Source organism: Neofelis nebulosa, chromosome 14, assembly GCF_028018385.1.
Source record: "Neofelis nebulosa isolate mNeoNeb1 chromosome 14, mNeoNeb1.pri, whole genome shotgun sequence".
NCBI lineage: Eukaryota > Metazoa > Chordata > Mammalia > Carnivora > Felidae > Neofelis > Neofelis nebulosa.
The window spans coordinates 7,493,375-7,508,124 of NC_080795.1; the positions used below are offsets into that span (position 1 = coordinate 7,493,375).

The window sequence follows — 14,750 nt, forward strand, 5'->3', positions numbered from 1 at the left end:
CGCGGCTCCGCCGCTGCCTACCTGCCGGCGGGGCCACAGTTTCCCGGGGTTGCCGGCCCCGCCCCGCTTCCCCGCGGCGCCGGGAGCCGCCGCCAGGGGTGCTGCGCTTCCCTCCCGAGGGAGGAGTGGGTGGAGGGCAGCCGCCAGGCCCGCCGCTCCCCCTGGCTCGGCTGCTGCCCGGCGGCGGAGAGCGCGTGGGGCGTGCTGGCCGGGCGACGTGGGCTTGGGTCGCAGAGGGGGCCTGGGCCACCTCCCCACCTCCCGGCTCCTGGCGCCGGGGTCCACCGGAGAAGCCCGGCCCGCACCCTCCCCCGAGGGCGCCGGCTGGGGCTCCCCGCGGACCCGCCCCCTCGCCGCGACACTCCGGGCCGGCGGTTCTGCGCTGCGCTCCGCGCCTCTGCGGGCCCCGCACGCCCTCTGCCTTCTCAGCTCTCCCGAGGCCGGGCACACCCACCGCCGCTGCCAGCATTCGGGGCCCTCGTGTCCGAGTTAAACCCCGTCTCCCAAACCGTCGCCAGCCCCAGCTGCACACCCAGCCCTGGTCCAGGTACCCGCAGATCAGAGCGGCATACAAAGAGGCCTGCGCCCCCTGAGCCCCCGCCCGCCCCTGCCGGCTCTTCCTCGACCTCCGCGAGGGCTGGACGCCGAGACCCCTCCTCTCGGCGCCCTCCTGCCCCTCCCCCTGTGTCGTTCAAATCCACCCAGCGTTCCCCCGAAATCCTGTGAGCTGGGGGCCCTCGACCGTCCCTCGTCGACCTCTCGGCCGCTGCCCCCGGCCCCCGGGACCGGCCGGCCGCCCACCCCCACCGCAGCCGCGAGTCTCGGGCCCGGCCCCTCCTCCGGGGCCCTCCTCCTCCCTCGCCCCTCCCGAGCCGGGGTGGGAGCGGCGGCAGCTGGAAGAGAAGGGATGAGGTCATCCTCTCCCTCGGAGTCAGCTGGTGGAGGAGAGGAAGCGGGAGGAGGGAGCGCGCGCGAGGGGAGGAGAGGAATGTGCAGGTCCGAGGAGCGCCGCGGCGGCCGCTGCTGCTCCTGCTGCTGGCGGCGGCGGCGGCTCGGGCGGCAGCCGCGGGGCCGGGACGGCGAGGAGCGCGGGCGGCTGGCAGGGGCGCGCGCGGGGCGCCGCGAGCAGCTTGGCTCCGCGCAGGCAGCCAGGCGGCGCTCCTGCCGGCCCCAGGCGCGCCGCTAGCCCGGCCCAGCGCCCAGCCCGGCGGGCGGCGGGCGGCGGCGGGCGAGCCGGCGCAGGAGCAGGAGGAGGGGGAGCCGCGCCGCCAGGGAGGGAAGCCGGGGCGAGGCGAGGAGGTGGCGGGAGGAGGAGACAGCGGGGAAAGGTGTCAGATAAAGGAGGGCTCTCCTCCGGTTTGGAGGCATCATGGCCGCTAAGTCAGACGGGAGGCTGAAAATGAAGAAGAGCAGCGACGTGGCGTTCACCCCGCTGCAGAACTCGGACCACTCGGGCTCGGTGCAGGGATTGGCTCCGGGCTTGCCGTCGGGGTCGGGAGCCGAGGACGAGGAGGCGGCCGGGGGCGGCTGCTGCCCGGACGGCGGCGGCTGCTCGCGCTGCTGCTGCTGCTGTGCCGGGAGCGGCGGCTCGGGCGGCGGCTCCGGGGGCTTGGGCGGCCCGGGCGGCGGCGTTGGCGGCCCGGGCGGCAGCGGGGCGGGCTCGGCGGCGCTGTGCCTGCGCCTGGGCAGGGAGCAGCGGCGCTACTCGCTGTGGGACTGCCTCTGGATCCTGGCCGCCGTGGCCGTGTACTTCGCGGACGTGGGCACGGACATCTGGCTCGCCGTGGACTACTACTTGCGCGGCCAGCGCTGGTGGTTCGGGCTCACGCTCTTCTTCGTGGTGCTCGGCTCGCTCTCGGTGCAAGTGTTCAGCTTCCGCTGGTTCGTGCACGATTTCAGCACCGAGGACAGCGCCACGACCGCAGCCGCCTCCAGCTGCCCGCAGCCTGGAGCCGATTGCAAGACTGTGGCCAGCAGTGGGTCTGCAGCCGCGGAAGGCGAGGCTCGTCCTTCCACGCCGCAAAGGCAAGCGTCCAACGCCAGCAAGAGCAACATCGCCGCCGCCAACAGCGGCAGCAACAGTAGCGGGGCCACCCGGGCCAGCGGCAAACACAGGTCTGCGTCCTGCTCCTTCTGCATCTGGCTCCTGCAGTCACTGATCCACATCTTGCAGCTCGGGCAGATCTGGAGGTACCGTATCAGGGGTGGGGACGGGGGAGAACTGCTATTGCTAACCACATAACGTCCTCACTGCTTTGCTTTTGCACGAAAATCCTTTAGGGTTGCTGAGGTAGTAACCCTAGTCACACTCTTTCAGTTTGTGGGTTTTTTTTTTCTTTTTCTTTTTCTTATACCGGGTTTTGCATTTTTAAGATTTGTGATCACAACCTAAGGTGGGAGGGAAGTGAGAAGCAAGAGACAGGCAACAAAGTGGTTTTGATCAACCCATCCCTCCCCTCTGTGTCCCCACGCTGCTTCACCAGCTTCTCTCTGTTTATATGCTACCCCCTCCCCATTTTTAGTGATACTGTTTCAGTGGCCGGGAGAGGATTCCTGTCACATCTTCTAAAAATCCTTTTTTATTATGTTGAATTTGCGGGGTATATTGCCATTTGGATGGCTTCTTTTGTTCCCTGTTGCTAATTCTAGTTATATGGGAATTCTTACTGCTCAGAAGTACCCACATTGGAATGCTCACTGGTAGGAGAAGTACTGTGCTCCAAGTAAAAAGCTTAGTGGGCAGACGGCTTGTCCTTTTTTGGAGAATACCGACACCTATATCTATATCTATAATCTGTATTTATATCTATCTCCAACCACGAGTAGGTTCACTTTTATGATGTCTTTTCTGCTTAGCTTGCAATAACCCCACATACTGATTTCTCACATAACTAAGAAACCTTAGAAAAGGGGTGGCGCGTCTTGTAAACTTTAATCGGACTTGGCATCTTCATTGGTCGCTCTGCTACTTGTCATCTGATGTACCAAGTCTTTTTACACAGATATCACTTCCACTTAGACACTGGAATACAAAGCTAAACTCTCTGGGCAGAGGGAGCCGTCATTTGAGCGGTCACTGCCTAGATTTAGGAATATCATGAAACAGAGTGCTCAGAAGTATGCAGTGTAAGTAAAATGAGGAAACTTCCTAGTAAGTGCACCAACGTGGGGCTTACGTGCTGGTATGCCAGTGTCCTTTTCCGTTTCATTTGTAGTTATCTTTGTGATAAAGGCTTTATAAATCATTAAGTGTGCCGAGGACATGTTTCCCATGTGGAAACAACTCAGAGAATTTGTCGAATGGGACGAAACACTTGTTTTCTTTGTGGCGAACGATAGTGTTTTCGTGGAGAAGAGCAAGGGTGGTTATTTTGCAATCTTTCCTGGGACTGTCGTTGCTTTGTGAAGCAGGATGAACATTGCCATAGACGGCAAACTTTCAAATTGCGAAACTTTTTTTTTTTTCCAAACGGATACTTTCTGGAAAAGTGGTATATGAGAGGCAGTCAGACCCGTCGGTGTTGGAAAGCTCCATAGTTTGGACTCAAAGGACTTTGAAATGTCAGTTAAATGTGATAGCTGTATGTTCCATGAATGACCATTATGAAGCCTTATATGTAGCCATTATTATATGAAAGCCATTCAGATTTGATGAAGAACTCAAATGTTCACATTGATCACTGAAATTGTTCAGTGGTGAGGTGCCTATGATTAGTAGTTTCCATCTGATAATGTGGAAAATGAAGCTTACACGCTTACCATTCCATTTGGTGACTTTTGCAAACTTTGTGCCGGATTTGGAAATCACTTACTTTTCAATCACCTTTGAAATGTCTAGATGTATGTAAATAATGCAGCCACTTCTCTTATTAGCTGGAGAACTGCCCATGCTTCCTCCAGATTGATAGTTTATGAAAAATATATTATCCAATTCTGTGACCTGAAAAATAATTTTCATTATCATTATGTTTACTAGACTGTCGAAACCAAACATTTTCCCAGTTGAACATTGACGTTTAGTTATCTCAGGAGATAAAATGCAGAAAGTGAGAAATAATTAGGAAAAGAAAAGGGCCCACATACATCTCAGTGAGACCACAGCCACTGGGTCAACTGGCCATACAGAAAAGCTGATCTAGGAGGCGGAGGGAAAGAAGGGTAAGGTCAAATGCACAAGGAAAGTCACAGGCTGTCTGAAAAACGCAGTGACCCACCCAACTCTTAGAGAAACTGTGGTTACACAAGACTCCTTTTGTTAAGTATTTCTACAGGGTTTTGAGGTTTTTTTCTGCTACTGCATGGTTCCCTGGGAGGAAGTATTGTTGAAAATATCTTCAGATATTTGCCCACATTTTCAGAATATTGTGTTTAACATGGAAGTCTGAATGATCTAATCCACCTGTTCTTGGATTCTAGTTACGATATTCGGGGGGCAGTGGGGTAACTTGATGCAAGTATGGTCTAAGACTCAACCTCGTTTTCTCCTTATAAAGTATGTTTAAACAAACTTTAGCCTAATGTAGGAAACTGGAAAGGGATCAGAAAATTCATGGAGTTTAACACTCAGATGCCTTCTAAATTGTTTCAGCTTCTCCGAGTGTAGAGTATTGGAATGCAACTTTGGGCAGTAGGTCCATCTTTGATAATAAGCTGGTGAAAGGCAGTTCATCACAGATTGTTGTATTAGATCATTATCTTAGACCGTTAGGATTCTTTAAATTAGGAACACCCCTCTGCTTCTTCTAGCTTTTCTTTTCAATGCATTATGCACAAATGTTGGAGAAACACCGAGGTACTGAATGGTTCAAAGCTCAGGGGCCATCATTCATGTTTTAACATGCTACTTTCTGAGATCAATAAAATAGATTTTAGCTAGGTTGGTAACTGTCCCTTGTATTTCCATGAAATTTTAGTTATTTTAAGTAAGGGCAAGGTTCTAAAAGCTTTCTGTAGATACAGTCCTTTGAAATAACATCAAAGTGTTTGCTTGTTCAGAAATAGCTATCTGAAACATTTTGGGCAAGATTTGAATGTATTTATACATTTATTACAAATGCAACTGCTGAAAGCAATGATACATATTCATTTTAATTAAAGTTTACTAATGGGAAATTAATGGCGACTTTTAAAGTCACAAGAGTTGATTCTGAGAAAGAGCCATTTGAAATAATGAAGTGAGCTTTTGCTACCATGTGAAAAGAGCAATCACGACTTTAAAGGAAATGTGTGTGCAGATGAACAAGTATTTTTTTTCTTGTTCATTTCATACGAGTCCAGAAGTTACTAAGAGTGCAGTCTAGCCAGTGGGAATCACAAATGCCCAGCTGGAACAGTTTTTAAGTCTTCGCACCCATAATCAATTGTATCTGGATGCCTTCTTCCTTCAGAATTTATGACTTCCTCTCAAAAGTCTAACTCGGTTTTTCCCGTGTATACGTGTATATACTTTTTTGGTTGTCTTCTAGCAAGCAGGCATATTGCATACAATAAGTGAGTAGATGGTCGAACGGGGAGTGTTTTTAGTCTTTGACTATTTTGGTTTTTGTTTCCGAATGTCTATCATGAGAGTCATGTGGTGACGACCCGGTGAAAGAACATTTCTCCTCTTCTCATGCTTGCTATTCCACAAGGTACGGCATGTGTTCCATATTCAAATAAATTGGAAAAGGGCAATTGGAAAAGGGCAGCTTGAATGGAATTAAACAGATCTCTCTACAGCAGGACTTCTCAGAGCCTTTAATAAGCTGATATGCAAAAAAAAAAAAAAAAAAAAAAGCTGATGTGTAGTTACCGATAACTTTGCAAAGGTATACTTATTAAACACTCTTGTGGCACACAGGGAACTTTGAGCAATGCTGTTCTAAGTCGTTCTTAAATCTGGCCAACCATGAATAATAATAATGTCATATAGCACTTGAAAAATTTACAAATGTTTTTATATTCTTTATCTCAACGACGCTTTACAAGAACCTGAGAGAAAAAATCATTAGTATCTCTATAATATGAGAAAAGTGGCTCAGAGAATCCCCCAGCTATTATGTGACATAGCTAGGAGTCAAAGCCTGGCCCACCATAACCAAAGTCTGTGCTCTTTCTGGATCAGTTTGCTGCCTCCAAATGCCAGCTTGGATAATAATGACAACATTGTGTAACAATGACACTTGACCTTCATTAAGGATGGCAAAGTGGGAGAGGGAGCTGCGGTTTAGACGGGGTAAGAGATGTGTCCAATAACACACCAGTAGTCAACCCGCCGAATAGGGCCTGGGGCTCAGCTTGTCTGACTCTCCTCATGCTGAGCTTGCCGCATTAAATCCCAGTTGGGTAACAGGGTCTTGCAGTGGCATGAATGATTAAACGGCGCGATGCAGGTGAATGCGTGGAAAGTGTCTTGCAAATGATAAAGGAGGTTCTAGCAATCAAGAATGGGTAGGGAAATAGCATACAGGTTACACCTCCGACCGCTGAAAAAGTACTTTATCGATTTGGAGTTAGTTCTGAATTCTGATATAGGTCAGGCAAGATTGATGCCCTTTCCTCAGTTCGTTGAATGGTTACTTTTCTGTATATTTGTGTTTCCCTCTACTGCATATTAATTAACTTATTCATTCTGCATATAGTGAGGACTTACTCTATGCAAGGCACTGTTCTAGTTACTAATTACCCCCAAATGAATAAAATACACATCATCTTTTAAGGATTCCATTGTCTGGCGAGGAAGACGGAAAAACAAACAAACAATTTCAATACAAGGAAATAAGTACTAGGAAAGAAACAGGAACCTCAAACCATCTTGGTGATTCCAATGAGACTCCGGAGGAGGGGATGTTTGAGCAAAGGTTTGAATGAGGAGAAAATCTGCTGTCTGAATAAAGCGGGGCAATGGCTGCAGAGCCTTGGCTATGACTTTGTGTAAAGGCATGGGGGTAGGGGTGGGGCGGGGAAGAGAGAACAAGGCAGGTTAAGTGTGTCTTTTGAATAGAGAGTGAATGAGCGATAGTAGCTAGAGAGGAGGAAGGAGCATTCCTTGGGTAGACAATGAAGGGGATTTAGATTTTATTCTGAAAGCATGGAGGAATCCTGGATTATAAGAGCCAGGGAGGGGAGGGATTGTTACAAAAGCGTTAAAACATTGTTTTAGCCAAAGGAATGGTGCGTGGTTCAGTTTCAGAGGATACATCATCAGATCCTTTTGGATTCAGTCATGTCTTTTCCATTTGTTAAAATTCGTTGATTTTAAAAGGATCAAGTTTGGATGTAATTGGAGTGCCTAAATAGGCTCAACAAGTTGGGGAGTGCTTTTTCAGAAAAAGAGATCGGTTGAAATTGTTCCTGGATTTATGCCAAAGTAAACTCTTTTTTAAAAAAATTTTTTTTAATGTTTATTAAGTTTTGAGAGAGAGACCGAGAGAGAGAGTGGGAGCAGGGGAGAGGCAGAGAGAGAGAGAGAGGGAGACACAGAATCCAAAGCAGGCTCCAGGCTCCGAGCTGTCAGCACAGAGCCCGATGCGGGCTTGAACTCACAAACCGTGAGATCATGACCAGAGCTGAAGTCCACTGCTTAACTGACTGAGCCACCCAGGTGCCCCTATGCTAAAGTAAACTCTTGGCAAAAGTTTATTTCTGGCTACCTTTGGAAGACATTTTCCTTAGGATACGGTGGTCTTCGTGTTATTCAAATTTAGGTTTCCTTGTCCTTGGAAACTTGTTCTTTCTGTTTTTGTAACGGTTTTTCAATTTTCTGAGGGCTTTGATCCTCAGAGTAATCTCTGAGGTAGCCCTTTCATTTTGCAAATGTGGAAATTGAGACAGAGAATGTTAAGTGTGTTTTCTGTCCAGGTCATATAGTCCTGCACCGATTCTAGGTTAGAATTCGGTACTGATGTGGGAGGGGAAAAAAGGCCACATGAGAAAATCGTTGATGAGATTGAGGGTCCTTAGGTAGAAGAGAAGGCTGAGAAGTTAAGAGCTCCCTGGTAAGTACTGAAGGGTTGTAATGAGGGCCAGGCACTGGACTTGGGTGTGGGCCCTCTGGGGTAAGATGGACAGATTTTGAGTCAATGTAAGGAAGCAGTTTTTAGCTAGTCAAAGGCATCCAGAGATCAAGTATGATTCCTTATCAGCAGCGAGTTCCCCAACATTGGAGTGTCTAAGCATCATTTAGAAAAATGGACGCAGAGTTGTAGCAGAAAAAACTTTTAAGTATCATGCAGAGGGTTGAACTAAAAGATCATCCTCCAGCCCTGAGATTTCATGAGAGTTTCCATCATTAATTACATGCTGCTCCAAACATAGTAGACTGATCTTTGCTTTCTCGTGGATGGAAGAAGCAGGAATTTGCTTGGAACACTGCAGTTATGTTACTTTGAGATCTGTTCATTGGTTTATGGACCCGCTATCCTCCCTAGAGCACCACAAGTCTCTGTAACATCCTTGAGTGCTGGCCTTGCTATTTAAATCTCTGAGTTACCTAACAGATATACATCCACACACAACCAGACAGTCCTCTGTGCATTTACTGTGGCTTCTCTATGTGTTGGAATAATTTATGCATAAATCTATGTGATAGAAATACTTATTTCAGTATCTTTGCAATAACTAGTGCAAAAATTGTATTTTTTTCCCACTCACTTGAACCATATACTGTTTACTTATAAGGGTGAAAACGGATTTTATGGTTATTACATTCTGATGGAATTTGCCGACTTCCTGCATAGCGTAGTTAAAAGTATCTACACAAATGGATGCTATCATTTTTGAACAGTATCCGCAACTCCTTGGCTCAGTAGCTTTGAGGGTCTTTGCTCAGTCACTTGCAAAAAATTCTTTAGTGTTTGCGTATCCAAGTACACATCTTGCTGTTAAACGTGCTCTCTACTTTACAGCTTGAGCGAAATCGTTTACCTGTGATATTAAATAACACCAATCACTGGGTAACCGGTACAGAATGATTCCCCTTTGTATGAACTCACTGGCTAATCCAATTAGCACATTGCTTGGCTTGCTATAGAATTTGAATGACACCCTAACTAGGCCCATGGAAGCAAGATCAGGAATTAGGATTAGAAGTCTTAGTCTTAGGTGTTATCAGACACAAGGTGCAGTGTGCTACCAGTCATGAGAAAGTGCTTGTCAGGTGTAATCTTATAAAATAGTTGTAATGTGTTGAAGGATGTCAGGGAAGAACAAATTCCGTTGAATGGCATTGCACAATTCTGACCACCACCGAGTGACTTCCTTACGGCTATATGCCGGTGTCACTGGTAATTGGTGGCATGGCCAGTCAGGAAGGAAGACCACGGGCCCGTCCTTGGGAAGTTACTCCAATGGTTGTGGAGGTTCCATGCTCAGTGACTATTTACTGACCTGTGAATGAAGCCCAGGCATTATTCTTTCTTCCCTATGAGAAGGGGGCTGTTTGCTTCTTGAGTTTCTAAGGGTGCAGCGAATCAGAAGGGGTATTGTTATCTAGAAACGATATCCCTCCTTGCCCCAGCTCTTTTTTTTTTTTTTTTTTTCAGATCGCCAGCATTAAGGAAGTGGGGATAAATCCCATAAAGTGCTAGTTCTGCTCAGAGAAAGATGCATCCAGAAGCCCACCTTGGCATTTCTGTGCTTGCTGATGGAAAAGGCAGCCTGGGAAAGCTTTGGGATAAAACTTTTTCACTTTCTCCTTCCTTACACTTGACTGCCTGAGGGTATATTTATGTATGGAATGATTTTGCTCTTTCTGGTGCTTCTATTTGTCTATGCAAAGAAGGTTTGTAGCTTCTGCTCTTACTCGTGCCACTCCCGTGTCTGTCATACTTCTTACCACCGTAAACCAGTAATTTCACGTCTAGTATATCCACAGAACTAATATAGATTACTGGTTTCCAAGGAAACTAAAGAAGGGTTCAAGTGGAAATAAATCAGTCCAGAGGTTTTCTAGAGGCAGTGATCTGAAGGACAGCATTACTTCCTTTCCAACCCTAAGATGATGGGTCCCAGTAGAATATCGGTGACGGATCTTCTTTCCAGAGGCAGCTCCTTTGGGGGCAGTGGACTAGGTGAGGAGTCAGAAGGGATGAACTGGCTGCTTGATAGCCCAGACCCCAGGCAGGTCACCTCAGTGCTCTGGGCTACGTGTGTCAGCATGATGGCAGAGGGCATCTCCCTGGGTCCCCGCAAAGTTTAAGTCTTCATTTGGTTTCCTCCTCCCGAGCCTTAATTTTCTATCTATATGATGTGATCAGTCAAAAAATAATATTCAAGGTTCCTTTCCAGGTCCAAAATTCTTGCTTTTACTATAAATTCTTCCTGTTTACCCAGTCCCCAGAGTAAGCACCACAAAGTCTGTATGTGTTCTTCCAAGGACATCATCATTAATGGCGTTTCTCTGGTTACCTACAAGGGACTTTCCAGAGTTGACGATATGAGCGTCTAACATCTAGGAACTGGTATGATCCATACATGCAGACAGAATCTTAAGCGTGTTCGTGTAATGTAACTTACTTTGTGTCATTTCTGAATTTTACTTACAATCAAATAACACCATATTCATAAAAACCCATATCTAAGTATTTGACGCTGATGTGGGAAGTGTTCCCATATCACTAAACCTAAGGTATCTATCATATAGACCTGGGAAGCCAAAATTACCGTTTCCGTTTCATGTAGCGAGGTAGGCACAGTTGGGGTGCTATGATTAGCAAATAAAAACAATGCTTCACTGGCTTATAAAGAACTATACGTTATGTCAACGAGAAGGCTGTTGTCAGAGCTAGGTGGGCTTTGAAATTAAAAACCTGTCCTGGGTTACACTGTCCCTGATTTAATATGGTAGAAATTGAATTTAAACTCTAAACAAAGACACTATATCCAGGCCTGTCCTCATTAAAGAATAGGGGTCTGTCACTCAGAGAGCAATGCATTAACCTTTCTTGGATAGGAATTGCCTGGATCTCTAGGATGTTAGCTCTCTGTCATGAAGCTGAACAATTTTCAACCCCACGGCAACATTTCAGATATTTAATTTTTTAAAAAAAAATTTTAAGCATCTATTTTAAAATGATCCGAAGTGTGTCAAACTATTTTTTCTTCTTCATGATTCATAAGTAGGCTGTTTGAATCAGTTCTACTTCTTTTGTTTAATTTATGCACATGCCCTGTTTTCCTGCCAGGGGAATCCTTTTATATAAACAGAGCAGTGGGCAGTGTGTGGGGCGGGTGAGGATTAGTCAAACAGAAAATCATGCATAGATAGAAAAAATAGGATCTACAGTGAATACGGGTCTAAAAAGACTTGGGATGACTTTGATTTGGCTTCTTCCCAAGTACACTCGGACAAAGTCACCTTTCTGAACCACCAGTCTGAGAGATTTCATCCATATAAAGAGCAGTAGGACTTCGGATGACAGTCGTGAATAAAGATATGGGGATTCTTTACAGTTCAGGTCTTTTTTCAGTAACAGAGAGCCAATAATCAAAACAAAGGTAGCCCCTGTAGCTGTAACAGTAACAAAGTGATCTTCCATTATTTCTACCGTTGGTTTATGGCCCGGCCACTGGATCGATGAAATGGTAACACTGAAGAAATAAATGATTCTTTAGCAAAGCGGGGGAAAGGATTTGCAGAGGTTTCTTTATTTTGGTACCTTTTCAGCTCATTAATTAATTTCCTGCTTTACAATAGTAAAATTAATACCAATTATTTTTGTAAATGTAGGTCAGTTTCAGAAGACTCTCCAAAGAGAGTTACAGCACTTGGATCCATTATTCTACTCTAAATTAGGAAGTACGTCCCATAGGGTTTCATATTTCCAGGGGACATATTACTATTAAGAGTAGCAGTCACAGATATATCCTATAGGGTTTTTCTTGATTTGGTGATGGTTGGGTTGGAAAAATTGAGTTCTACACAGCAGCAGGTAATGTAACACTATTCTAATGAAAGCATAAATAAGGCTGGTATCAAATGAGTAAGAGGGAGGAGACCTGAAGTTTCTGTCAAGGAAGCATGACCAAATACCCTGGACTCTATCACTGAGATCCACTCTCAAATCTGCTCATAGGAGATGAGGGTATTGAAGATCAGGCATGCATTTATGAGCCCTGAGAGAAATTTGGCCATGAGAGAAATGAACAAAAATGGAAAATTTTGTTCCAAAATCAGAGGCTGAAATTTCGATCCCTGGTAGTGTGAGTGGGAAAATTGTACTGACAACCATTTTAAAACTCATCACAGCAAAGCTTAAAGCAACACTTCACTAGGCAGACCAGACAAGATCCATTAGAGGAGTTTGTTCTAGGAACAAAGGGGCAAAACTCCAGTTGTGAAAATAGTCACGTTTAGGTTAACTGGATATTGAGGGCACCAGTGGGGTCTATAGTCTGAAGGTGTTTGACCCGAGAGTCCTAGGTTAAAACACAAATCAGAAGTAGGTATGAAATCAGTGGCCAAGGCACATCACCACTCATGGTAACATAAGAGAAACCTGGGAATCCAAGTGAGGTGCAGAAACAAACTTGTTAATAGTAAAGGTAGGTGAGAATCTGAAATCAAGGGCATCACAAAGGCAAACTATATAACTGCTTCAAAAAACTAAAGGGAAATTTGCTTCATTTATGTTCTCATTATACAATTTCTGCCTGGTCAGATGTTGAGAGTAAGGGTACGGACTGGACGTCTAGTTCTTTTTTTTTTTTTTTTTTTTTTTAATGTTTATTTATTTGTTTTGAGAGAGGGGTGGGGAGAGGCAGAGAGAGAGGGAGGAGAGAGAGAATCCCAAGCCGGCTCCGTGCTGACATGGGGCTTGACCTCAAGAACTTGGGCTCCCATGAGATCATGACCTGAGCTGAAATCAAGAGTCTGATGCTTAACTGACTGAGCCACCCAGGCATCCCATGGAGGTCTAGTTCTGATGGCAATGAGGGGAGGTCGCAGAGCTGGGATGACAGGTTCTCACTCAACTGCCATTGATATGTGCAAATTCATTAGCAGTCTATCGACTAAATCACCACTTGGTCACTGTAATCAGTTGCTGAGAATAGAACGATAAAAAATAAGTGACCACAGTGATAGCCTTTCGATCGTGGATTCCACAAACATCTGTTTGAAATCATCGTAAGGAAGACATTTTTAAAAAGAATATGCTCTCCTAGGGAAGGAGGCAAGTCATGTTCATAGCACCAAATCTGTCTGTGATGTTGTGCTAAGAGTGGAGCTATCGCCTTACAATACAAGGTAGGATCTTCAGCCGGTGCAGCCACATCACTTGGAAGTGTGTCAGCAGTGCAGAATCTCAGGCTCACCTAGACCCACCTAGTGAATCACGACCCATAGCTGAACAGGATCCCCTGGGGATTAGTATGCACATTGAAGTTTGAGAAGCAGACAGGGGAGGAATCCCCTTCAACTGAAATGGTGAAGGAAGATTAATCTGTGCTGGATATCAGCGGAAAATATGGTCGATCCAGATGTGTTAACGGGCTTTCTCACCAAAGTCAGCTCACCCACTAGGAAAGCAAGGGCTGGTACTTGGAAATGGTAACAGTGGGATCTCCTTATAGGCAATACTATAAACAAAGATGTGAAATCTCCCATTGGCAAAGAAAGTGAACGGTTTTAATAAAATCTTTATGAAAAATCCATTACTTTATAGTTTTGTTGTTCACAACCAAACTCTAGGAAATTAAGTCAGCACATTGGCCACCCATCCCTCACAGTTCTGTAAATACTCATGCCCTTGGGATGGAATGGACAAGGCGTGGTGAGAGGGGGAAATAGGTAGACACTAAGGAAGGCAGTGCCATCAGAGTAAGCAGACAGAGGGGAGGGATGCAGGGTGGCTGTTCCTGCCAAGGTGTAATGATTGCTGTCTGTGCTCAGACAGGTGGGGCTGGGCTGTTTGTGCTATTCCTTCCTGTTCCGAAGTTTCTGAAAAAGCAGCAGCCCTGAGGGTGAGCAAAGGACCTCACCCTCCCTGGCTGTCCGGACAGTGGGGAGGGAGTTCAGGTTGTGGGCATCTCTCACCCCCAGCTTTTAGTCTGATAGACCAAGGAGCCTCTGCCTCTGCAAAGGGAAGGAAGAACTAAGGGAGGAAGAGAAGAAAATGGAACTAGGCCTCCAGGCCCGCAAGGCTAGGCCCTGGCCAGGAGTTAGCAGGATATTTTTATAAAATAATACGAGAGATGTCTGATGGCCAATCTGCTTCATGCAGTTCAGTCCCTCCCAGTGACCCCAAGACCGACAAGGCCAGCGAGATCATGGGAGGATTTCATGCTTTGCTGTTTGTCATCCTAAGTGAGAAATAGGACGTTCAACTTGAGGACAAAATATGTCCGTGCCTGTATTGTAGAATGAAAAGAGAACGAGAACTGCGCCTTATCAAATGCATGGTTGTGTAAAGGTATTGCCAGTTGCCTTAGTTCATACCACACAAAATAGAGAACGGCGGACCTTCCCAGAAATGCTTCTCTTCAGAGTAGTAGTTTTCTAATTTCCCTTTCGTACAACAGCTGGTGTTGCTATGCTGTCGCTTATGTTGCTAGGGCTCCTTCCCCCATCTATGTGCTAGAATGTGATTGTTTCCATCAGTGTTCTTTAAGGGTTTCCATGGAGAGTGACTAAGTTAATTTTTCTAGGTTTGCGCCATCAGTAGGTGTGGTCACCTGCCAGGCTCGAGACCTGCATGGCTTTTCAATATGGTGGCCCTGAACTGCACGTCGCACGTTGAGCCTGTGAAATGTGTGTTGCAAGGGCCAAATTC

General features: G+C 46.4%; 1 protein-coding gene across 2 annotated transcripts in view; it reads left to right on the plus strand.

Moving 5' to 3' along the window:
* The first annotated feature begins 964 nt into the window (after positions 1-964).
* The window catches only part of XKR4 (XK related 4), a 431,927-nt gene continuing 418,141 nt past the window's right edge, over positions 965-14,750 (plus strand). For both annotated transcript variants that reach the window (XR_009253618.1, XM_058699586.1), the window contains exon 1: positions 965-2,190. Coding sequence is in view for 1 of the 2 variants with exons in the window: in XM_058699586.1 (XP_058555569.1) it covers positions 1,370-2,190 (821 nt within the window). In the remaining variant the exon portion in view is untranslated. The remainder of the gene's footprint in view (positions 2,191-14,750) is intronic.